General features: G+C 46.5%; 1 protein-coding gene across 5 annotated transcripts in view; it reads left to right on the forward strand.

Annotated features, from left to right (window-relative positions):
- LOC122928993 (myosin-10-like) overlaps window positions 1-14,011 on the forward strand; it is a 137,170-nt gene extending 123,159 nt beyond the window's left edge. For 3 of the 5 annotated variants that reach the window (XM_044282384.1, XM_044282385.1, XM_044282383.1), the window contains 4 exons: window positions 3,365-3,473; window positions 3,624-3,796; window positions 6,097-6,120; window positions 10,872-14,011. In XM_044282384.1, coding sequence (XP_044138319.1) covers window positions 3,365-3,473; window positions 3,624-3,796; window positions 6,097-6,120; window positions 10,872-11,013 — 448 coding nt within the window. In that variant the 3' untranslated portion in view covers window positions 11,014-14,011. Of the gene's footprint in view, window positions 1-3,364; window positions 3,474-3,623; window positions 3,797-6,096; window positions 6,121-9,441; window positions 9,678-10,871 lie in introns of those variants that run through there. The other 2 variants (XM_044282386.1, XM_044282387.1) reach the window with 2 other exon arrangements.
- Window positions 14,012-26,874: the final 12,863 nt, after the last annotated feature.

A 26,874-nucleotide genomic window follows, 5' to 3' on the forward strand; every position in this document is an offset into this window, starting at 1 on the left:
TGCTAGAACTCTGTGTGGCATTGACCTGGTCTCTAATCTGAGCTGCTGTTACCTGCGATTTCTGAGGCTGGTGACTCGGATGAACTTATCCTCCGCAGCAGAGGTGACTCTTGGTCTTCCTTTCCTGGGGCGGTCCGCATGTGAGCCAGTTTCTTTGTAGCGCTTGATGGTTTTTGTGACTGCACTTGGGGACACTTTCAAAGTTTTCCCAATTTTTCGGACTGACTGACCTTCATTTCTTAAAGTAATGATGGCCACTCGTTTTTCTTTACTTAGCTGCTTTTTTCTTGCCATAATACAAATTCTAACAGTCTATTCAGTAGGACTATCAGCTGTGTATCCACCTGACTTCTCCACAATGCAACTGATGGTCCCAACCCCATTTATAAGGCAAGAAATCCCACTTATTAAACCTGACAGGGCACACCTGTGAAGTGAAGACCATTTCAGGTGACTACCTCTTGAAGCTCATCAAGAGAATGCCAAGAGTGTGCAAAGCAGTAATCAAAGCAAAAGGTGGCTACTTTGAAGAACCTAGAATATGACATTTTCAGTTGTTTCACACTTTTTTGTTATGTATATAATTCCACATGTGTTAATTCATAGTTTTGATGCCTTCAGTGTGAATCTACAATTTTCATAGTCATGAAAATAAAGAAAACTCTTTGAATGAGAAGGTGTGTCCAAACTTTTGGTCTGTACTGTACATCAGGAAGGAAAACCCTCCACCATATGGTAGCCAGACACATTTGGACAAAGATAAGCTGGCTCTTTGCCGTATTCAATTCTACCTCTGTACGCCTGAGCAGAGAGCTGCTAAGAGAATGGCCCCCGCTCTGAAGGACTTCGCCATGTGCTGCTTGGTAGTCGATTCATTGCGGGGGAATTGAATGGCTGCATGCATTATCCCATGAAGGTGGAGAAGCAAGAGCTGTAGGGAGCAGTCAGTCTTGGTGGTGGCTTAGGCTTCTTTCACACTTGCGCTTTCCCTTTCCGCTAATGAGATCCGTCTTAGCCGGGGAAACGCTTCCGTTTTGTCCCCATTCATTGTCAATGGGGACAAAACTGAACTGAACGAAACAGAGTGCAGCAGCATGCGCTCCATTCCATTTGACTGCGTCCCCATCTCGGACACACTACAAGCAGTGTTTTTCTGTCCGCGATGTGGTGCATCCGTTATAAATGGATCAGTTTGTATTATCTTTAAAATAGCCATGACGGCTGATCTGTCCCCCACGTCAGTGGGGGACAGATCAGTTTTCTATTGTGTCTTAGTCTATTGACTTACATTGTGTGTAAGGAAGGACACGGATCCGTCCCCCATTGACTTTCAGTGGTGCTCATGACTGATCCGTCTTGGTCATTTTAAAGATAATACAACGGATCCGTTCATATAGGATGCAGACGGTTGTATTATCAGAATGGAAGCGTATTTGCTGATCCATGACAGATCCAGCAAAACTGCTGCTGTGAAAGTAGCCTTAGGCTGAGTTCATATCACCGTTTAGCTTTCTGTTCTTCTGATCCGTCAGAGCAAAAACGAAAAACGGATCCTGTAAAAAAATAAAAAAACGGATCCTGTTGCCTCAGTTGAGCCATTTCCGTCTGTTTCTGTAGACGGAAAAAAGTGCTGCCCTTTCCCCATGGCTCAAACAGATGTCAACTGATGCAACAGGAATCCGTTTTTCTTTTACGGGATCCTGTGTTTTTTTTTTTTGTGTTTTTTCTCTTCTTTTGATGGTTCAGAAGAACGGAAACCTAAACGGTGATGTGAACTCAGCCTTACTCTGAGAGGAGCTTGAGATCCACTTGGGATAACACATTAGCAGCCTCTGTATCCAGCCTGGCACTGGTTGGGTTGATGCCATGCTCTATGGTATTAGCAAGCTGGTCATAGTGCAGGCCGTCTCGGTTAAAGGGGCGCTGCGGATTTCTTTATAATCAGGCTCCTATCGCTTGCACTATAAGGGAGGCAATGTTATCTGCGCCGCTATAGAGTCAAGATGCCTGACAGTTATAGGAGCACTATGGTGGGGGCCACGGTTGCCAAGACTCTGGCGCTATGCCTATACTCACCCCTAGACTTTGTGCGACTTTAAAGTGTCCCTGCAATTTCAAAACATGTTTGGTATGTCATAGTGACATATCATAGGTTTTGATCATGGGGGTCCGAGTGCTGAGGCCTCAAACACAGCAATGTCTCTCTTTGCTGCTGGGCTCAATAGAAAGTCTATGGGCCGTTCTTCAGTCCATCTCCGGCTGTGAGGAGAGACATCCCTCTGTGTGAGCGCTTCTCTCTCCTTGTTCTACCGATCAGTGGGGATCTCAGCACTCAGACCCCCACCGATCAAAGCCTTCAACATTTTTTGGCGCCTCAGTATACTCATTGCCCCCTCCCAGTGGAGATGGGAATCAAAGGGGCTATCATGGGTTTCTCATCTATATTAACAGATCAGAGGCCTTCAAGTCTCCTCCCAGGCCACCTAGCCCTGAGCTTTTCCTCTACGATGGCAGGCTCAGTCTTTGACGTACTTGAGGGTGCAAATGACCCCCTCAAAGCTTTATTCCACCAACCTAAACCCATTTTATGCACAGTTACATGCAGACATTACTTTTTAGGTAGGGCAAACCTTCTTAAATTGCTTTCTCATTACCCAGACATTCACACCCCAGAAATAAATGCACCATCGCTAGTCTTTTCTGTGAATTCATCTACCAGGGGAAGAAGCCTCAGATTGGACTACATCTTCTATAACAACAAGAAACGAAACCGGGCTATTCATTTCTCAGATATTAGACGTCATCATCCACCAAGACTGGTTGAACACCAGACCACCTTCGAATAGCTGAGACTTGAACCCTCTTCCTATCCTGAGGATAGGCCATCAATATTCTTAACCTGGAATATACCTTTTAGGGCAGGTTCGCATTAGCGTTATGAATTCGTTATAGGTCTCGTTATAATGGAATTCTAGGACGGAATACCAAGTGGAAGCCTTTAAGAGGCCTTCTGTTTTGCTCCGTCCTAATACATGTCTATGGGGGCACATAACTGTTCCATTATACATGACCAAAAAAATTGTCCTGTCGACAGGACTATTTTTCCCGTCCTGTATGACTGAACAAAACGGAACAGTTATTTGTGGCTACAGACATATATTAGGACGGAGCAAAACGGAATGCCTCTTAAAGGCATGGCATTCATAACCCTAATGCGAACCCTGCCCTTAAACTCAATTGCAGTCATTGATAATTATCACTTATACCTTTTTTACATTTTCCAGTGAAAAATTTGTGCATTCAAATTCAGTTAGAAAATGTCTGGCACGGACGCATTACATCTGCATTGTCTTTACCTAACCAGGGAGCGTGTCCTGGCCAACAAACTGGTGCGACGCGCTGAAAAGAGGCTGAAGGAGGTCCTCTTACAAGTCGAGGAGGAGAGAAGGAATGCCGATCAGTTCAAGGATCAGGTAAACTCCCATTCATTCAGTTTTGTGACTTTCTCGTTCCCGGCTACATTTGCCCAGGAGTTTTTTTTTCTCAGGAGAGAAATTTAAACATTTCGGTCGTCATGGTCGTGAATGCAGATAAGTGATAAGAAACGTGCTTTACTTTTCTAGCTGGAGAAAGCACATATCCGTATGAAGCAGCTGAAACGCCAGTTGGAAGAATCTGAAGAGGAGGCCTCAAGAGCCAACTCCAACCGCCGGCGACTTCAGAGGGAACTGGAAGACGTGACTGAGTCCGCAGAGTCCATGAACCGAGAGGTGACAACGCTGAGGAGCCGGTTAAGGTAAGGAGGCGCATTCTTCTCTTTTTAAGTTGTTTAAAGCAGAAGTCCAAAAGGTCTTCCTATTTGTTAGAGATGTGATTAGTCTATGAGCTTAAAGGGGTCGTCCAGTCACGTAAATTAAAAAAAAAAAAAAGCCCAGAACTGTGTAAAGTAATAAATTCGGTCCTACTCACTGATTCCGGACACTTTTGTTCCTATGCGTTCTGTGTCCTCTGCAGGTTTCTCGTACTTCATGGTCCCTTTCAACCCAGACCTATGACCACTGCAGCCAATCACTGGCTGCTGAAGGCCTCTAGTGCAGGCAGTAATTGGCTGCATTGCCGTATGTCATGGGTTGGGCAGGACCAGGTAGTACAGAGACTGACGGGGGACCCCGGAAGGATCCGAACGGAAGCAGACAGGGATCAGTTAGGTATTTCTTTTTTAGTATTTTACACCTTTCTGTTTTTTTTTGTTTTTTTTTTTCTAGCGAGTGGCACTGCTCACCCGCTGGACTTGGCTATGTCACGCCCATAGACCTAGCAGCAGGGACCAGGCTTGACCACCACTACATTTACACAATAAAGGACACGGGGCCCTTGTTTTTACTGATCATGGGGGCCCCAGCAATCACTTATCAGCTAATCACAGGTTATAGGTGATATAAAGGCTGATTCCAGGAAATCCCTTACATCAGTGTGAGCTTCCCACATCTCGGACATATCGATGGTTATGGCCACAGCCGTTCACAAGGAGGTATTACTGGAAGGACAGGATTCCTTTTTTTTTTTTTTACTGGGTAGAATACTGCAGCATGCTGTACTGTTCTACCCATTACAAGCCATGGAAACGTGTTAATTGTGAGTGAACCCTTAAAGGGGTTATCCCATGAAAAGTGTTAATATGCAATGAATAGGACATTTCAAATAGTTTTATTACAGCATACGTACAATAACATTTTTATTTTTCTGAACATGACATTTTCCACTCTGGGAGCGCCCCCTGCTGTTTATTCTTCAGGTCCACCTTCCCGTGCATTCAGAGGTGGACTCGCATGCTCAGTAGCTTCCCAGCTCCCCTCAGCACCGTCATAGTGATCTCATAGTGAAGCAGATGCAGACATTCTTTCATCCCTAATTGTAAATTCATGGAAGTGTACAGCTAGGGAGAAGGAAATTTTGGGGGCATTACCTACCCTATGTATCTGTGGGCTATATGCGAGGAACTGTTTTGTATGCAGGCAGGAAGGGGTTAACAATAGCTAATTGCCTTGCATCCTGGGAGATGCAGGTCCTTGACTGTCTCATGTGAGCTGCTGCCCACCCACAGAAAGGGAAGAAAGTTCTCCAGATAAGCAGATAAGTGAGTAAATAGAGTTTTAAATTCGTGGGATAACCCCTTTAATATAAGGGGGTTCACACTCATGTTCTGATATGTCGTACACTTTCCATTAAGCTTATAGCTCATGAACCGTCACCAGTGTCATCTTCCGCTGTTTCTTTTACGTACGGCTTCAGAGGTGATTTTGGTGGGAATACCCTTTAATTTGTAGTGTACTGTGTGTGGATCCCATAAGGACATGACGAGAACCTAAAATGGTTGCACAGATACAACTCTATTAATGGGCTCCCCCACCCCCGATCACCAGAACAGGGGACACTCTGCCTCAAGAACGTGACATCGGGTCTATGTCTGATCCGATTTTTATATATTATTATTTTTTTTATTGCACACAAACCCATTCGTTTCTATGGGTCGGTAAAAGATGCGGACAGCACACAGATCCGTTTGCTCTCCGCATCCGTAAATTATAGACCATGTCCTATTCTTGCCTGTTTTGCAGACCAAGAATGTGGCATGTGCTCGGCCGGTATTTATTTTTATTTTTATTTTTTGCGGACCACATTATACACACACGGTTGTGTTCATGAGGCCTAGGAGCAGAGTTTGAATGTAGTTGCTCGGCTTTTTCAGTCGGTGCCATAGACTTTGAATGGAGCAGAAGGGCGAATGCTCGACTGTTGCTTCGTCCATACGGCTGTGGGATCTGAATCCTTCGTTCTGGTAATCGTTGTGGGTCTCAATGGTCGAAACCAGTAGCAGCAAACGTTAAATTGAGTTAAAAGTTAAAGCCTGCAGTAACAGTTTATTTCACATATGACGTGTCACGTTAACAGCTGCTACATCTGTATGTGTTGTGTATTATGTAATGAGTATTATGGCGACATTGATGAACCATGTTCGTCCAGAGGCTTCTGGTTTGTATAGCTTTAATTTCTGTTCTCTTTTTCTTTTACCATTTCTGTCTGTTCTGATAACAGCAAATTAGAGCGCCAGCAACGCAAGTATGTGTATGTGCATGACCCCGTGTGAGCGTTCCCTCGCTTTACCTGCTGCATTACGTTTACCCCTAGATCTCCCCTGATGTGTCGCGGCGGTGCACCGAGCTGTTTTTCCCTTTATCCTCACCATGCTGCTGTACATTCCGGTTTTATGTTTGCCGTATACTTGGACAGTGCATTGTTCACTTTAGAGAAGTTAACGCACTCTCCTGCCTGATCTGGAATACCGCCTGTAGTCTGCATACTCTACCGCAGTCTGCCTCCTGGTTTATATGGAGGTTTTATCTGAGAAATAAAATGTTGCATGCTGTAATATAAAGGTTTCTTCTCTGACCGCATCACCTTTAGGGGAGAATGAAGGACAGAGGTACCATATGGCGGTACACATAGTGCCCTCGGGACTGTGTGTAGCCAAGCAGAGACCGTGCATGCGCTTTCGCAATGTGCATGGCCCCTAAGGGTACGTGCACATGGCAGGGTCATTTATGCAGATTTTCTGTATTTCTACACCAAATCCGCACCAAAAGCCACACTGTGTGGCTTGCAGATTTTGTAGTGAATTTTGACACTGATTTGCCCAAGATCTCATCTTTGCATTGCAAAATCTGCACAAGTAGTTGACCTGCTGCGTATTTCAAAATCTGCACCGCTGGTCTATTTCTGTGTAAATGAGATTCTAAAGGCTATGGGCACTTTTTTCTGATTGCATTTTACTCATTTTGGGATAAAAGTCATTTTTTCAATTGGTCTTTATTAAAAATGTTTAGTCGTTTTTTGACATACAAGAGTTGCAGGCTGTCGCATTCTGTTTTCTTTGAATCCCATCAGCTGATGGCTCATGTAGAGCTCTTATCTCTGACCTCATAAACACTCATTATAGCGCTGTTCTTGTCAGACTGATGAGAATGGCTTAAATAAGTGTTTAGGTGGTCAGAGATAAGAGGTACTCGTGAGCCGTCAGCTGATGGGATTCAAAGAAAACAAAATCACAGCTTGCAGACAGACTGGATTTTTTGTGTCTCCGAAACAGCTGAGCATTTTAAATAAAGACCAATTGAAAAATGATTTGTAGCCCAAAAGGAGTAAAATAAAAATGCCCTGAAGGTGTCCATAGCCCATCTCCTCTATTTAGCTGGTACTGTATGACGCTGCAGATTTTTCACAAGGAAAATCTGTGCGGAAAATGTGTACGTACAACGCGCTGTGTGCGTGTAGCCAAAGTCTTCCTTTTTATATCCCTAGTGTGGCCACAAACGGAATCTGCATCTGCAGCATAATCCCTGTAACATGCAGATTTTGCTGCAGATTTTCTGTGGATTTCACACTCTGTTGCAAAAGGTAAAATCTACAGGATAAATTGACAATCTACACCGCACATGAAGTTGTAGGCGCACTCTGTCACGGACAATGTCCTCAGCACGTGGAGGAGATTTTTAAAAATCTCATCCACTTCTTCTGTGAACGCTGCGGACCTTGCACACACAAATATAGTGCTGAAGATCCTCAGTGTATACACCACGTGTGGCAGCAGGCTTAGGGTGCATTCACACGACCGTAAGTCTGGGTCCGCATCCGTTCCACGGAACGGGTACGGACCCAATTATTTCAATGGGGCCGCAATAGATGCGGACAGAACACCAAATCTGTTGTTCCATTCCGCAGCCCCGCAAAAAATATACAGCGGACAAGAATAGGCATTTTCTATAGACTGCAAAACACTTATGGTCGTGGGAATGCACCCTTAGGCCTCTTTCACACGGGTGTTGCAGGTGACGTGCGTGCGGGAAAAGATGCAGGTGCGTTGCGATTTCTCCTCGCGAGTGCAAAGCGTTTTAATGCGTTTTGCACGCGCGTGAGAAAAATCGGCATGTTTGGTACCCGAACCCGGACTTCTTCACAGAAGTTCGGGTTTGGGATCTGTGTTCTGTAAAATTTATTATTTTCCCTTATAACATGGTTATAAGGGAAAAATAATAGCATTCTTACTACAGAATGCTTAGTAAAATAGGGATGGAGGGGTTAAAAAAATATATATAATAACTCACCTCATCCACTTGTTCGTGCAGCCGGCATCCTCTTCTTTCTTCTTCTTTGAGGACCTGGGAGGAAAAGGACCTTTGGTGACTTCACTGTGCTCATCACATGGTCCATCACCATGGGGATGGGCCATGTGATGGCCATGAGATGGCTCCGCGCTCATTGCATGGTCCATCACTACTGACCTGCGGCACAGATGCAATGCATAGGGTGAAAACTGCGACAAATTCCACAATCCGCCCTGTGTGGTCGTACCCTCGTGGTTATGTCATAACGGTGGTTCGTGGTTGTGTTACCCGTAGGAATCTGTGCATACAGATATATTTATCTCCGCCTTGCAGTGCCAAGCAAGCTTTATGCCAGAGAAGATTAAATCCTTCTTAAACACCCCCCCCCAAAATCCAAATGATGTTTTATTGTAATAGAAGCTTGATTTTTAAAGTGAATTTTCAGGAAATATTGGGAGGTGATGAGAGAGATTGCATTGCTGGCAGTCGGGCAGAACTAACCCTTTGCAGTGGCGTGTTTTCAGTGACTGACGGATTTCGATAACCCACCGTTCATTTGCTACTTTGACCGTCGCCCCCTTTAATCTCTGGCATGTTTTGGCTGCGTCTCCTCTATGACTGAAAACCTTGTGTCTCCCCCATAGCTGTGCGCTCGGCAAAAGAAAAGAAAAACATGTCCAAATGTATTCCAGCCCAGGTGCTGAGGATGGCCCGGAGCACAAAGGAATCCCTGTCTGACCGTCAAGAGATGTTACGGCCATTGACAGCGAAAGCAGGACCCCTCCTGGGCTGAGCTATTAATGAGGACTGGCCGCGCACAGAGAGCCGGTTGTGTTTAAACCTGCTGAGCTATCAGCGCCCCGCCGTGCTCCTGGAGCGCCACGTTACGGTTTACTCACGTTAACTATGTGCACGCCACTTCTGTATATAATCACATATGGTGGAGGGGGACTCGTGTAATACATTCCATCATCCTCTAATATTCTTTAGAATATGAAATATACCTTTTATTAATTCGCGGTCCCGCAGTGGGGCTCTTGTCCTGGTCTCTGGCGGCTAACAGGGTCATGTCATAGAAAGTCCATTAATCATATGAAATGCTGTCTGTACCATCATCCTAGTCGATGTGACAGCCGCATACAGAGAATGTCCTCACTCCTTGCACTGTATGATCGGATTTCTCAAATTATATGGAAGCCTGATTAAAGGGAATTATTAATCGGAAAACCTCCTATTGTGAAACACCTTTTTAATCCTTCTTGGTGATTTCATCTTGCAGTTTTTACTCTGGTCCATTGAACCTTCATAATGGGCTGCCGACACTCTCTGTTCTGTTGAGATCACTTCTCAGCAGATATCTCATTATCATCACAGACAGGGTTACAATGAAAGGTAACACCCCTGTATAGATAAAAACATTCACCGTTCCTAATACGTGATGGTCACAGTTCACCTGTTCCCCCTCCCTGCACAATGACTTCTGCACAAGCCACAGAGCATGCGCACATCACTCTCCCATAGAAGTTAATAGGTCATCTCCAGGCTACAGGTTCCTGTGATCCATGTGGCTACCGTGAAGCATGTCTGTTAACAGCAGCTCAGGCCACCCATCTTCTTTAGTACTACGAAATCCTGCAGTTTTCACCCTGTACATTGAACCTTCCTCATAGGCTGACACTGTCTGCACTGTTGAGATCACTTCTAAGCAGTCATCTCACTATCATCACAGACAGCATTACAATGAAAGGTAACATCTCTATATAGGTAACAAAGAATTCACCATTCATTATAGGTGATGGTCAAAGCCCACCTGTTCCCCCTCCCTGCACAATGACTTCTGCACAAGCCACAGAGCATGCGCACATCACTCTTCTGTAAGAGTCAATAAGTCACCTCCAGACTGCAGGTTACTGTGATCCATGTGGCTGCTGTAAAGCAAATCTGTTAACAGCAGCTCAGGCAAGATGGCCGCCCATCTTTTTTTAGTACTATGAAATCCTGCAGTTTTCACCCTGTACATTGAACCTTCCTAATAGGCTGATACTATCTGCTCTGTTGAGATCACTTCTGAGCAGTCATAATGAGAAAATGGAATTAAAAAAAAAATCTGAATATCAGCTTCTCGTGTGGATTAGTAAGGCCATCACTATCAGATCAGCAGTAGCTCCAATGCTGGAAGAAGCTGCTGGTCCTACACGGCGCCACCCATTGTGTAGTGGATGGAGCTGGTTATTGCAGCGCTGCTACCATTTCCATCATCTGCACAGTGGATCTGGCAGCTACTGCAGAACAGCTGGGTACGGGATGTCCGACCCCCGTCAATCAGATATTGATGGCCTATCCTCAGGATAGGTCAATTACCGTAATATAAAGGTACCAGAAAACCCTGCCGAGACCCGGCTGCTATGCCATGATGGGGAGCACCCAGCGATCACGTGATGGCCAGGTCCATCGGAGACGGAAAATATATTTTGATATTACTTCTTATGATACAATTAAGTCGTTTTACACACAAATTTATTTCTGTATCCAGTTACTGATGACATTACTGGTTCTGCCAGCGCTTATATACCCAGTGATTTTGAATATAGTATTGTATCTTTTCACCAGTATAGTGTGTAATCTCCTCCTCCCGTTCTTATTCTTCCTCCATAAGAGAAAAAAAATAAAAATTTTTAAAATCTAACTTCTAATCTCCTTGCATCCTAGGAGGGCCCCAGTTCAGTTCACCACCCGAACCATTCGTCAAGTTTACCACCTCGAAGCCGTTTCCGACGAGGAACCAGAAGCAAATAGCGGAGAACCGTCAACCAACCATCAGCAGCAGCAGCAACACCCTCAGCCCGAGTGATGCCCTGACGCAGAGGAACGGCGGTGGGGGGGGGTTTCTACCTCTACCCTAAACCTAAAGATAGACTGGTGAAACAGAAACGAACGGAATGACGCATCACTTACCATAGCTCATAGGCCGCCCCCCCCCCCCCCTCCATGAAAATGACTTCTTGAATGAGTGACTAAACGCTCCATATGAGTGCACTTGACCCTTTGTTTCCTTATCTCAGCCATGATTTTCACAGAGCACTTTATATGGGATTAACTCAAGGTTTTTTTTTTTTGGCAGGGTTTGAGACTATACCGGTGTCTGGCCGCAGGACATATGAACATACAGTGAAACCTCTTTGAGAAGACCTTCTTGGGCAGTGGTCTTCTTAGAGAAGTTGGCCAATATACATAATACATGGCCAATCTATTACAGGAAATCCAGCCTTCAAAGAGGTGGTCTTTTGGAGAGGTTTCACTGTACCTATGAGGTGTTGCCCTAAAACTTCCAGCTCCTACCATTCTCAGTTTAGATAGGGTCTGTTAAATTACTTAATAAAATATGGTTCTCTGCTCTTCAAGCTGCAATGGAATGTATGATGTGAAAGCGTCAACCATGTGAAAGCGACCACTGTGTCATCCGCCACGATTAGCTTTGTGCATTCTCGAAATCGCCAACGGCACAAAGTGGTGCTGGTGTCACAAGACCTCATGATGGCATCAAGAAATCAACCAACCACTCACACAGGCCTAAGCCCCCTGCTAGAAACACAAAATAATATACCCCCAAGCTTCAAGAGGCATAGAGCATTTTATAGGGTTATGAGGTATATTCTTTATTCTATTGCATCCCTATAGCAAAACTGCACAACAAGCATGCCGTCTTACCTAACGCTCTGTGCTATGGTTCTCCTTACGCATTGCCTTCTATTCTTCCTGCTGCCTTCGATTAGGAATGTACTTTGAAATCTTCTCTGGCAGTTTTGTATATAAAGGGGGCAGCTAATACCGTAATTAAACGTTAACATAGCGACTCGTAGAAATGCAGTCTTCCAACCTTCCCGCCACGTTCTACAATAATACTGTGCTTCTTATGTAATAAGTCGGACGCCCAGACTGCTCGCTGAATGCGGATTAACTAAGTCGGGATTGAGAAACCGTCTTCATCTCTAAGCCTTGACTTGCTCTTGAATGTGACTGTAACGACAGCTGCTTAATATCGGTGCCTTAGTGATAGTTGAGATTTCCCCTTTGTAAGGGTTCTTCGAAATTCTCATGACATTTATTAGGGGATACAGGTATTTGTAAAATAGCAGACCAGTTTAAAGGGAATGCGTCATCAAAAAGTGACGTTTTTATGTTAAACATTTTTTAATAATTGGGAGTTGTTTTAATTTTCCATGTCACTGTATTAAAATAAAGCTAAAATCTTGGATTTTTCACTTTGGCCACTGAGCCGTATAGTAGACTGATACTTCCTGTCCTGTAGAGACCACTTCCCAGTAGTCATCTCATTATCATCACGGGCAGGATTACAATGACAGGTAATATATATATATATATATATATATATATATATATATATATATATATATATATATATATATGATGCACCATTCACAAACGGTAATGGTCACAGCTCACCTCCTTCTCCTCCCTGCGCAATGACCTTTGCACAGAGCGTGTCTACATAGTCTCCCATAGTCAATGGGAAACATTCATCCAAAATGTTGTAAAGGAAAACTGGCTTACTTGCTCTGAAGAATGAAAGGTGGAATCGGATTAGTTGGTATTGTCAACTAAGCCAGTTTTTCTTTACACCAGTTTTGATAAATCTCCCCCAAAGACTACAGGTTCCTATAGCTGCCGTAAAAAAAATATATATATATCTGAATGCTGTTAACAGCAACTCCAGCAAAATGGTCGACTCTATAATATGCAGAAAGCAGAATAAAAAAATGTATAATTGGGAAATAAAAAATTAATTTGTAAAAGGAAAAACATTTATTTTACAATATAATATCTACCAAAAAATCTAGGTGATACATTCCCTTTAATCAGTCAATGTGAACTCCCAGATCTATCTCTGGCTCTGTGGCCAGCTGTGCTCGTATGATCTGTCTTTTCAGCTCTCGGTTATTGCTTCATTAAATTTACTCGAAGGGCGCGCCACTTTAGATTTGTCAAAGAATCGGTAATAGGGCTTGAAAAAACAAAAGCCAGCCCAGGCCCTGAACCCGTTGACACATGTGAAATCCAAACTGTAGAACTTCAGACTGGACCAGACGACGATCAGGTTTCCGTCTTAAGACTTCTTCTTTTTTTTTATTTTTTTTTATATATATTCTCGTCTTAAGAGTCAGCAGCTCAGACAGATGTTTTTGAGAGTTTCATGGCCTGATATCTAAGGCATAAGGTTACTATTCTGTAGGTCAGGAAATGCACAGAATTCATTTATAGCCGACCGGTCTACTCAGAAGCCTATGATGTGTAAATGATGTCTTCACGGGATTATCAGGTTCATTGTTAAAATATAATCTTATATTTTTCTGTTAAATCTAAAGATGTATTTTTAAAGGCGGATCAGGACGCTTTAGTTGGTCTTTTTTGTGTATTCTTTAATTTTCTTTTATTTTAATTAAAGACGAGATGAGCAATGGGCTAGAAATAAGAAAACGGCCAAACATCTTACAGATAGAACATGGCTTTCATCTTAAACCATTGTTTGTCTCTCTCATGTACATTTTCCTTTAGGCTATACCTTGTTTTTAGCATCAATCTGGCATTGAACCTCTTTTGTTTGAACCTTTTACATGCATCATGTTGTTATAGCTGCGGTGACCTAATAACTATTTTTTAGTTTTTTTTTTCTTATGTTAGATCTATGTTTTAAAAAAAAAATGTCATAAAGGAAACTCACTACAAAAGTAAGCTACCATGTCCTGGAACCAAACGCTAAGATTAAAACATTTCTGTTGAAAACGAGGTGTATGTATGTGCCTGAAAGTTAATAAAAAGTTATAGTCAAACAGTGAGAGCAGTCATTTTGAACTCCATATCAAAGAAGATCTTCTGGGGGAAAAACTGCTTCTCATCACGCACCTCCAACATGATTGTCTATCATACCGTTCTGTGTACATCCCATCATTCCGTCTGCTTCAAATCAGATGGCAACTTAAAATTTTCATGAAATAGGTTTTCTTGGTCGAGCAGCCGCCGACCAGATCATTATGTTCCAGCATGACCGTACAAAAAGCGAGATCCATATAAACATGGTTTGAGTTTGGTGTGGAGGAACCTGAGTAACTTCCAAAGAAAATTAGACATTTCAGGCTCCAGCACTCACTTTTTGAAGTGTCAATTTCTCCATCTTTATTGAGCAATGGTGCATAGACAATACAGGACTCACATTCTCTCTGGTGTAACACTGTTACGAATAAGAACCTTTCGAAACGCGTCAACAGCCCACACCAGAGAGAATGTGAGTCCTGTATTGTCTATGCACCATTGCTCAATAAAGATGGAGAAATTGACACTTCAAAAAGTGAGTGCTGGAGCCTGAAATTTCTAATTTTGTTGCTATACCTGAACAAGGAGGTTGAAAAAACCTAGGCACCGAGCACGCGGATATATCTTCACCGCAGATATAGTGATCCGGTATCCTCACTTTACATAACTTCCAAAGAACCCTGAGCTCAACCTCATCGAACACCTTAGGGATGAATTGGAACAATGATTGTGAGCCAGGTCTTTCTTCCAACATCATTATCTGACCTCACAAATACTTTTCTCGCCCAATTCCTTGGGAGACACAGGAAACTATGGGTATAGCTCAGCTCCCTAGGAGGCGTGACACTAAGTGAAAACTGTTAAGCTCCTCCTCCAGCAGCTATACCCTCAGCCTGGAGAGAGAGACTACCAGTTTTTGCTTAGTGTCCAAGGAGGCAAGACACACCTGTTTTTTCTCAATTTTTTTTCTTATTTTTTATTTTAATTTTTTACTATTCACAGGGACAACAGAGACGCCTGGACCTCTGTTTCTCCCGGGGTCGAGCTGCGCCAGTGCCGGTCATCCGCACTGCTGCCTCCCCCACAGAAGACTAGGAGGACCAGGGCAGCCCAGCTCCCCTGCATCCTGCCAGCGTAAGGGTCGCCCACACGTCAAGCCCCTCTCCAGCTTCCTGCCACTGTGGTGCCAGTAGCTGAAGGGGTGACCCTGCTGGAATGGAGAGAGCGTAAAGACTTCAGGATGGTGAGAGTGGCTGTTCCAGCCCCCCTCCCTTCTGCACCCAAGGCCCCCTTCACCTGTCTAGTATGGATGGCTACAGAAGTTCTGGGGCTACAGCTCACAACAAGAGTGCCCTGAAAACGCCCCACTACAGGCTAAGTGCCTCTTCAGGAGGGCGGTATTACTCTTTTAATCGTGGCGTCACTCTATCTGCGGTGGCGGACGTTATCTCTAATGCGGATTACAGCTCTGCAGGCCGCCCCCTCCTCCTCTTCTATATCTCAATCGCGCGGCGGCTGTACATTAGATGAATAGTCGGCATCCACTGCGCCATTACAGCACCGCAGGCCATCCCTTCCTCTCTATATTTAAATATCGCGCGAATGAAGTAGGCAGGGGGCGGGGCTTCGCTTCCAGCTCTATTATCCCGCCTTCTGATCATCTCAAGAGACTGGCAACCGCTGTTGCCGCTTCTCCCCTGATGAATATTGTGTCGAAGCTGCTCCTCCTGCTGTTTCTTCTGCTGACTGCCCTGAGGTCTTCGGTCTGGTAGGACTGCTAACCCCTTCCTAGTACCAGCAACTCCCTAGCCTGGACGGCAATCCACATTTTGCCAACATGTCCGACTCCTCAGGGGGCTTCTAGGCCCTGGTATCACGCCTGCACTGCCTGTGAAGCACCCTTTCCACTGGGGCAATCAGACCCGCATTGCTCTGCATGCCAGGCCCCAATACAGGGTCCGCCACTTGCTGTGCAGCCCCCTGTTCTCTTGGATCCACCTGATTGGGCAAGATCCCTGTCCCAGGCCGTGGGAAGCCTCACATGTCGTGGGCCGCCTTGTAAACACACAGCCTGCTACACCCCCTGTCGTACCCTCCAGGTCTGCTACTTCTGCCGACCCGTCTGGGTCCCTCGCTCCGAGTGACACCTCCAGAGCCTGGCACCTCCAGAAGCTGTCCAGGGCGGAGTGCGCGTCTTCCTCGGATGCGTCCCTGTCACCTCCAAGGGTACGGTCTCATTCGGGCCCCTCCTCACAGGACATGCCCTCAGAGGGAGAATTAGTGGATTCGGATTGGGACATGGACTCTGCATTACCGTCCAAGCTAGCCTCTGCTGTGGGCCATCTCATTACCAATATTCGTGACACCTTTAAAATTCACGACGACCCTCCCAGCACTGACAAGGCCAGTGTGTCTTTTTTCCGCCCCAAGCAGGCGTCCACGGTATTCCCCCTCCACGCCAACTTCTCGTCGGTGGTAAGGCTTGGTCTCGCCCTGATGCCTGCTTTACCCCACCTAAGAAGTTGGATATCTGTTATCCCTTCCCGGCGGATTGCATCTCCACTTGGGCGTCTCCGCCTAAAGTCGACCTTCCCATGGCCCGCATGTCTAAAAGCACGGCCATTCCTGTGGCGGACAGCTCTTCTCTTCAGTCCACTGAAGACCGGCGCATGGGATCTCTTACAAAAGCCATATTTGCCGCCTCCGGTTTAGCCCTCAGACCGGTCTTTGCTTCCGCCTGGGCCGGAAAGGCGGTCTAGGAATGGGCTTCCCAGCTGGATCAGGAACTTGATTCGGACGTCTCCATTCAGGACCTCCGTTCTTTAGCCCAGCTCGTTGTTCAGGCAGGGAAATTCATTTGTGAGGCCTTCCTTGATGCGGGTGCCCTCATGGCCCGTTCCTCTGCTCTGGCTGTCTCAGCCAGGAGAGAACTTTGGCTAAAAGTTTGGACGGCGGATGCTGCTTCAAAACAGTCTCTTGCTGGTCTTCCCTTCGCGGGCTCCCGCTTATTAGGGACCCGCCTGGGTGAGATAATTTCTGAAGCCACGGGGGGGGGGGGGAAGGGCACCCATCTTCCCCAGCCTAGGACCAAGAGCACCACTCGAGGCCGTCCTGGTTTCTCTCGTTTTAGGTCCTCACGCAGGTCCTCCAGCCCTCGACCCGCGACAGGTCCGTCATCCAATTCCTCCCAGGATAGGCGTAAAAAGCCATTTTTTCGGACTCAATCCTCCTGGTTTAAGTCCCAACCTGCTCGCCCCTCCACAGCCAAGCAGACCCCCGCCTGAAGGTGCGCCCCCACCTACCCGGGTGGGGGGCCGCCTACTCCTGTTCAGGGACATCTGGCAGGCACACGTCTCCGACGCCTGGGCACTCGTGGTTGTGTCTTCCGAATACAACATCGAGTTTGCGTCCCTCTCTCCGGTTCGCTTCTTTCGCTCCAGTGTCCCGAGGGACCCCCAGTGTGCAGCCGCCTTCTCCGAAGCCATTCGCACCCTTCTGGTCAAGGGAGTGATTACTCCCGTTCCTCCAAGGGACAGAATCAAAAAAGAAGGCTCGGTAAGACCGATATTGGACCTCAAACGGTTAAACCGGTTTCTCCGTCTTAGTCGGTTTAGGATGGAGTCCCTCAGATCCGTGGTGGCTTCTCTGGAAAAAGGGGAGTTTCTGTCGTCTATCGACATCCAGGATGCTTACCTCCACGTCCCGATCACTCGGTATCACCAGTGTTTCCTTCGTTTTGTGGTGGGGAACGACCACTATCAATTTGTCGCCTTCCCCTTCGGCCTGGCAACGGCTCCTCGGGTGTTCACCAAGATCCTTGCCCCTGTCCTGGCCTTGCTCGGCTCCAGGGGTGTTTTTCTACTTCCCTACTTGAACGATCTGCTCATCAAGGCGCCCTCATTTTCCCAGACCTCACGCTGCAAACCCTGGAGCAGTTCGGTTGGATTATCAACCTTCCCAAGTCTTCGCTTACCCCTTCCAGACAGCTCGTCTTCCTGGGGATGCTGCTGGATACAGAAGCTGTGAAGGTTCGGCTCCCACCGGAAAAGCGTCTGCTCCTTCACCGTTCGGTTCGGACCCTTCTTCTCCACCGCCGTCCGTCCTATCAGTCCAGCATGCGGGTATTGGGACAGATGGTGTCCTGCTTCGAAGCGATTCCTTTCGCGCAATATCACTCCCTCATCTTCCAGACAGCAATCCTGTCTGCCTGGGACAAGTCCCCGGAGAGTCTGGACCGGCCCTTCCCCCTACCTCCCCATGGTCGGACCTCCCTCCTCTGGTGGTTACGGACTCCCCTCCAGGGAAAATCCTTACTGGACTCCCCTGCTTCGGGGCCATCCCGTCCTTGTCCAGTCGGACAACGCCACAGCCGTGGTGTACATAAATCATCAGGGTGGCACTCACAGCGGAGTGGCTATGCGGGAAGTGTCTCACATCCTAAACTGGGCGGAAACTCATGTTCTGGCCCTGTCGGCAATTTACATCCCGGGGTTGGAAAACCGGGCGGCGGACTTCCTCAGCTGGATCACGATCGACCCGGGCGAGTGGTCTCTGCACCCCGACGTGTTCGAGTCAATTTGCCTCGTTGGGGTCGTCTGGATGTGTATCTCATGGCCTCCAGGTTCAACCACAAGCTTCCTGTCCAGGTCCAAGGACCCGAGGGTGTACGGCGCCGACGCTCTCGTTTTTCCGTTGGTGGAATTTTCCCTCCTGTATGTGTTTCCGCCCCTTCTGCCGCGGGTTCTCCGGAAAATCGCAACAGAGGGCATGCCTACGATCCTGATAGCCCCGGATTGGCCTCGCCGGCCTTGGTATGCCGACCTAATGCTGCTCCTGGGAGACCCGCCTTGGCCGCTGCCTCTAAGAGAAGACCTCCTCTCTCAAGGACTGATCTTCTACCAGCATTTAGGGTCACTACGTTTAACTGCATGGCTATTGAGACAGCAGTTTTAACGCGACTGCGTTTTTCAGCGGATGTGGTTTGTACCATGATCCACGCACGGATGCCGGCCTCGTCCAGGATTTACTACCGGACTTGGCGGTCTTACCTGGGTTTTTGCAAAAATCTGGATGTCCATCCTCTTTGTTTTTCCCTTCCCACTGTCTTGTCCTTCTTAATCTGCTCTGGACCTGGGTCTGGGTCTCAGCTCGTTAAAGGGTCAGGTCTCGGCGCTTTCATCCTCTTCCAGCGTCCTTTGGCCCCTCTCGGACCTGTCAAAACCTTTATCCAGGGAGTCGCTCACTCTGTTCCCCCGTTTCGCTCTCCCATTCCACCCTGGGACCTTAATGTTGTGCTCTCGGTGCTCCAGTCCTCCCCCTTCGAGCCGTTACGGAGGGTCTCTCTTCGCCTTTTGTCCTGCAAGGTCATTTTCCTTGTAGCCATCACGTCCCTACGACGGGTGTCTGAATTGGCGGCACTTTCTTGCACGGAGCCCCTTTTGGTCTTCCACCAGGATAAGGCGGTTCTCCGTCCGGTTCCTTCCTTCCTCCTGAAGGTGGTCTCCGCCTTTCACCTCAATAAGGACAACGTCCTCCCTTCCCTTTGTCAGTCTCCTTCTTGCCCTCGAGAACGGGAGCTTCACCGCCTGGATGTTGTTAGGGCGCTGAAGATTCACCTGGAAGTCAACGGACCCTTTTGGTGCACGGACTCTCTCTTTGTGATTCCGGAAGGTCCGCGCAAGGGGTTGGTGGCGTCCAGGGTGTCTATTGCCCGCTTCATCAAGATGGCTATTGCTAAGGCTTACCGCGCCAAGGGCTAGAAGACGCCTTTTGGTGTTACCGCTCATTCTGCCAGAGCGGTCGGTGCCTCTTGGGCTCAGAGGCATCGGGCTTCGGCTGAACAACTGTGTAAGGCGGCCACCTGGTCTTCCTTGCACACCTTCACCAAGTTCTACAGGGTGAACACCTATGCATCGGCGGATGCTGCTTTGGGCCACCTGGTCATGCAGGCGGCGGTTTCTTGATACCTCCGGTGGTTTCGCCTTGGGCTGTAGTCCCTCCCCTCTTGGACTGCTCTCGAACGTCCCATGGTTTCCTGTGTCCCCCAAGGAATTGGGCGAGAAAACGAGATTTTTGTATAACTTACCAGTAAAATTTATTTCTCGCTCTTCCTTGGGGGACACAGCACCCACCCATTGTTCTGGTTTACCGTTACGGTTTAGTTGCCCCTGTCGGGTAGTTGACTTGTTTGGTTTACATGGTTGGTCATTGCCTTTTTTTCACTACTTGGACACGCAACTGGTAGTCTCTCTCTCCAGGCTGAGGGTATAGCTCCTGGAGGAGGGGCTTAACAGTTTTCACGTAGTGTCATGCCTCCTAGGGAGTTGAGCTATACCCATTGTTTCCTGTGTCTCCCAAGGAAGAGCGAGAAAGAGATTTTACTGGTAAGTTATACAAAAATCTTGTTTTTTGGATGAAATGGGCAAAAATTCCCACATACAGACTTGAAGTACGAAATCTTACCCAGAAGATTAGACACTGTTATAGCCGATCTACACTCTAATTCCCAGGGTTTTGAAATGAGATGTCCAACAAGCTCGCATGGTTGTGATGGTCAGGTGTCCACACACTTTTGGCTATGTGGTGAGCAAAATCTGCATCAAAATTCCCACGTAGAACTTTACATGATATTTACATGATATGTTAACGCTTGTTCATCAGGATTTAACAGTTGACCTATCCCATTTCATTAATATCAAAATGGTGGGAGTTATACACCCCTACCAGTCATCTGAAAGAGGTGCCCGAACTACACGGCTGCGTCCACTGAATAGTGGACAGAGCTAATTACTGCAGCATTGCTGTCATACACTTTAAGGGGAGCAGAACTTAAGTAACCAGGAGGATCCACCGTGCATGCGCGACCATCACCTCATTCAAACGGGGGACATGGGACTCTGATTGTTAGAGGTCTCACTGCTGGGACCCTAACAGATCATGCATGCCTTTTAGTGATGAGCGAACCGGGTTCGTCCTGCTTTGATGGTCCCAGTTTGTTCATATACATAACTCGCATTAATCCCAATCTCTAGCTCTTCATGGCTTAAATTGTATGGCCTCCGTTGAGACTATTATAGTACTACGGCGGGTAATGCGAGACTTTAGTAGTCTCATGCATGCGCCGTTACTGTAAGCAGTGCATGCATTAATGTATTAAATTACGAATCCAAACCAGGGTTCGTGGCACGCGAAACTGGTTCGCTCATCACTCGTACATTTCTTATATCAGGCTGTTGACCCCCTACAAGCAGTAGAATGGTATAGGCCATGTAACAGTCCTGTGTAATGTACCCATGGCCTAAATGAAACATGCAGCGGTGTTACATGATATTTATGTAATAACTAAATAAGACTAGTGGTGGAATCATTACGGTGTGTATTTACATGGCTGCCTGTCTGTAAAATGGCCACCTGTCTCTAGGTTATATTGTACATGGCTGCCTGTCTGTAGCTGCTCATGTTGTTAATAAAGTTAGTGTAAATAAAAGAAACACACACCTCTCCTATGGATGCATTTTACAGGACTTAAACGGGCCATACCATTTTTGTTCTTTAGGAAGAAGCTCCTGTATGGATATCATAAAGGTCTGCATGCAAAATGTTAGATGTATATTAGAAAATTGTTCAACATCTTATTCTTTAGCCAAATAAATGTGACCATTAAAACCGTAATACCTCTTTAAAGCTCTTTGCTCAGACTTGTATCCTTAAATGCCCATTTTATGTAATGTTTTGCCCTTTTAGTAGTAGGTGTAAGCCATATGGAGTTTACCTATAGGAATGCATTTTCCAGTTTAAGCCTTTGTAAGGGCGGTACCGCTGCTCTGCGTACTCTGACCCTTTTGGCTTTTCCATTTTGGGAAAATTTGTCTTCATTGTTGGTTTGTAACCCATGGGTCTTAAAATTGAGAGATTAGTCAACATGTCCTATGGTGTAGAACATGTCTAAGCCCAGTCACCACGTCAAGGTTTCTCAAGTAGCCCGAGGGCTACTTGAGAAACCTTGACGTGGTGCCCGGGCTTAGACATGTTCTACACCGTAGGACATGTTGACTAATCTCTCAATTTTAAAATCAGTTTGAGGGTTTAGTGAGACTGCAGAGTGCACCTGTCTTTGTTATTGTTTTGTTATATTGTTATATTGTTATATTGATTACGACATACGCACTTGTTACCTTGTGTGAGATTTCTATTGTGGTACTTGTGGTTCGCCGCGGGCATCTTCCACCGTATGCATTTTGCTGGGGATCGCCATTAGCAACGGGCCACAAGTGCAGGATTTGCTCCCCTGTATATATGCACGACTGCATGTGGGTTTGAGCACCTCCTGCTAATGCCACCCTGTCTTTTTAGTTTGTAACCCATGGGTCTCCTTATCCTCTGCCCTAATCCAACCCACCACAGTCCACTTCTCCAACCACCAATGAAGCCTACACCTCTCTACCCCATTTTTCTTTTTGCCTTGACCTCCCTACTCCGCCGGTTCCCCAGTTTTCATAGTCTGCATTCCCTGCTAAAATTTTTGATGGCATCATGCTAGGATAGGCCACTAATGATGGGTGAGGGTCTGGTCGATGATCGCTAGAACAGAGGTCCTAGGGAAGCTCCATGCCAACTGACCGCAGAGGAGGAGGCGGCAGAATGGTTTGCTAGCACCACTTTGGCTTGGTTGTAGGGATCAGCAGTAGTAATTGGACTAGACATCCTAGCAGTACCATATAGCCCGAGATGATCTAAAAAGCAATTTCCATGTGCAGTTTTATTTATATTTTTGCTATTTATTTTACATGTTCTTTTGACAATTTATTGAGGGGCGCAGCATGCATAGTGTTACTAATATGTGGGTGAAATGTCCCGGAGTAAGTGTTTTCAGCTGGAGTTCTTCACCTGCTCCACAGGTGTCAAAATAAAGGAACAAAGGCGGCTCTACCGGTTCAGGGAGGATTTTCACCCAACATTTCTGGGAAAGGAGAACACGTTTGACAAAGAAATCCTGTATGATGTGTATAGGGACTGTTGATGTAACCTCGCTCTATTCCTCCGGCGCAGGTTGTGATAACATAAAACTAATTCAGAATACAGGGTGTACAGTACAAGTACAGATATAAACGTGACAGTGTGCGTGTGTGACACTATGCTCTGATATTGAGTAATATTATTCTAAGACAAACTTTTTTTTAAAAGGGGTTTTCCAGGATTTAAAAGGGTTTTCAGAGATTTTTATACTGATGACCTATTCTCAGGATAAGTCATCAGCACCCAGGCTCGGACTGGCCCACCGGGGAGGCAGGGGATTCCTCAGTGGGCCCCCAGTCTCCTGCGCCCAAGTTAAGATGGAGTAATTATTTCTCCTTTCTCAGGAGAGATAATTATTGTAACCACTAGGTGGCAGTATCGCACAGTGGTGCAGCCTCCTACTGGTGTACATTGTACAGGAGGCCCCGCAGTATCTTCTAAACTTCCCGGGCTGCTGGCAGTGAAGGAGGAGAGAACATGTCTGCCTCATCCTGCCCTCCCTGCTGTCAGAAAACTGTGGTTGCTGGAGAGAAGGACTCCTCTGCGGTGCTGGGCTGATTTCTCAGGTGTGTGACAGTAGTAAGCTGTAGGAGACTGTAAAAGGGAAATAGGGGATTTATTTATAGTAGACACAGATCTATGAATGTGTGCTGCTCTCTGCAGAGTTCAGAGTGGTATTGGGGGGGACTCTGCCTTAGGTCCCCCACAATGCCTCTGCTTTAGGTGCACTCCTATACGTGCCCCAGCCATACCCCCTAATGCCCCCCCCACTCTAAATGCACCCCTAATATTGCCTCTTCTCTAGTTGCCCCCCTGATACCTCTGCTCCAGGATCCCCACTATTACCCTGCCTCAGGTGACCCTAATGCCTCTGCTTTAGGTGCACCCCCATAAGTGCCCCAGAAGCTCCCACTCTAAATGCACTGGTAATATTGCCTCTTCTCCAGTTACCCCTGCTCCAGGATCCCCACTATTACCCTGCCTCAGGTGACCCTAACATCTCTACTTCAGTTATGACCCTCCGTTTGTGCCCTTTGCTCCTCTTGCTCCTCTAGCACCTGTACTTGGGCTTTGTTAAAGGCTGTGACCTGCATAGGGGATTGGACTTATGCCCGAAAAATTCTGCACAGTGCGTCATATTCTCCAGTATTAAAAGAAAATTTAGACTGGCACATTTATATATTAGTGATATGGACCCGTCTACGGGTGCCACCTTGACGCCTGTTAGATGGGCCCGACACAAGTTTGATCAAAATGTGCGCTAAGAGCTTCCATTGATCCATTTATAGTAGGTATAATACCACTTGAATTTAGAATGATCCCCATTTCTCAGCTCGACTGCTTATATGTGTGTGCAGCTATTATTTTTTTTCTTCATTATATTCTCCAGTATTGACACGTATGGTTTACATGGCGGTAGTGATGATATTCCGTATTTACAGGCATCACTGCTGCCATGTAAAGAGATACTGGTGGTGGAGGATTTAAAGGGGTTGTGCGGGTTTTCAAGTTATCCTCTCCACACCGTAGGGCATAACTATATGATTAGTGGGGTCAGATTCTGCAACCCACAGTGATCCCAGGAACGGGCCCTGTTCCCTCTTTTTATGGTGTGACAGGCCACACATACGCACTGCTGCTCCATTCATTCTCTTTGGGACCACTGGAAATAGCCAGCGCTGTACTCCGCCATCTCCAGTGACCCCAGAGAGAATGGATGGAGAGGCAGGGCATATACTCGACCTCACGACCTGCCACTCAATCAAGAAGGGGGATCAGTGGGGGCTCCAGCGTTCAGACCCCCACGGATCACTTAGTTATCCCCGATCCTGTGGATAGAGGATAACTAGAAAAGTGGACACAGGCCCTTTAACAGGCGAGCATTTCTATTTTAGTTTGACACATTTTGGGCCAGATTTGAAATTTTTATAATTTTTTTTTACACCCTAAGAAAACCTTTACGGATAGGGAATGTTAAAGGTGAAACGGCTATGACACGACAGGTGATAAGTATCTGATTGGTGGGGGTCCGACTGCTGGGACCCCCATGATCAAGGTAACGTGGTCTTAAAGGGGTTGTCTGACTTCAGTAAGTCAGATTTATCATGTAGAGAAAGTTAATACAAGGCACTTACTAATGTATTGTGATTCTCCATATTGCCTCCTTTCCATCACATTATACACAGCACGTATCCGTGGTTACGACCACCCTGCGATCCAGCAGCGGTGGCCGTGCTTACACACTATAGGGAAAGGCTGGAAGTGCGCATAGGCCAATACCTTTACCTATAGTGTGCAAGCTGGATTACAGGGTGGTCATAACCATGGATCCGAGCAGTGTATAATGTGATGGAAAATGCCAATATGGAGAATCAGAATACATTAGTAAGTGCCTTGTATTAACGTTCTCTACATAATAAATGCCATTTGTTGAAGTGAGGCCGCCCCTTTAGGTGTGCTACACTTAATAGGGTTAGGCAAACAATGTCTTGGTGCGTGCATTGTGTGTTTCCTATGTGTTATAGGAACTGCCTGTTTCTGACTGACGTAAGAGCAGGATATCCATATATGTGTAAGGCTACTTTCACACTTGCGGGGGAACAGCCTGCCAGTTCCGTGCTTATGTTAGCCCAACGTGCCGCCGGAGGTCCGGCCCCAGCACGGCAAACATGCCGAGAGGCAGCCGGACAAAAACCACAGCGGACTTCCGGCGGCACGGTGGGCTAGCGTTAGCACGGATGCGGCAGGCTGTTCTGCCGCCGGAACATCCGGCCGGACCCTGATACTGCAAGTGTGAAAGTAGCCTAAATTCTGCCACATGTATGTTTGTGCATTTTGCTGTGAGTGTCGGCCATCATACTCCATCTGTAATATTTCTGTTATCACTATAACGGCTCATGAACACGATTGTTGGATGTTTTGCAGTCTGCGGATCCTGGGTGTGTGCATTCCACATTATGCGGAACAGAACAGCCGGCCTCTAATAGAACAGTCCTATCCTTGTCTGTAATGCCGACAATAGGACATGTTCTATAATTTTCCGTAACAGCCATGCGGACATACAGACACGGAATGCACATGGAGTAATTTCCGTTTTTTTGCAACCCCATTTAAGTGAATGATTTCACATACAGGCCACAAAAAAAAAAATGGTACGGACACGGAAAAAAAAAAAGTTTGTGTGCAGGAGCCCTAAGGTGGGCCCCAGAATTAGTTACACTGGTGTGCCCTAGGTACCCCAGTCCGACACTGTCAGTACCTGATCGGTTGTGGTCCGACACCCGGGACCCCCGCCAATCAGCTGTTTGAGAAGGTACTGGCGCTCCTGTGAGATCCACAGCCTTTTCCTGGTATCTCGCTCAGCCTCATTCACTTGAATGTGAATGAGCTATGCCAAGGCCATGTGACCGATGAACCTGATAGGTGGGGGTCCCAGGTGTCAGACCCCTACTGATCACATACTGATGACCTATTCTGAGGATAGGTCATCAGTAGAGATGAGCAAATTGACTTTGGATGGTACATCTGAAGTCGCTTCGCTAAAAAAAAAAATTCTAATACTGTACGGAGATCTTTCTCCATACAGTATTAGAATGTATGGGCTCCAATGAGCCGATGTGTTTTCTTGGCAAAGTCGTGCGAGACTTCGTAGAATACCTTCGATAATTAACTGAACTGGTTCAATTCTAGATTACCACTCAAGTTCGGTTACAAGTTTTTTCACGGTAATAATTAATTACCAAAGTTATTCTACAAAGTTTCCCGCTACTTTGCGAAGAAATAACTTCGGATCATCGGAGCTCATACATTCTAATACTGTACGGAGAAGGATGTGTATTAGAACAAATTTTAGCGAAGCGATTTCGGA

The sequence above is a fragment of the Bufo gargarizans genome, chromosome 2 (assembly GCF_014858855.1).
Source record: "Bufo gargarizans isolate SCDJY-AF-19 chromosome 2, ASM1485885v1, whole genome shotgun sequence".
In the NCBI taxonomy this organism is placed as follows: domain Eukaryota; kingdom Metazoa; phylum Chordata; class Amphibia; order Anura; family Bufonidae; genus Bufo; species Bufo gargarizans.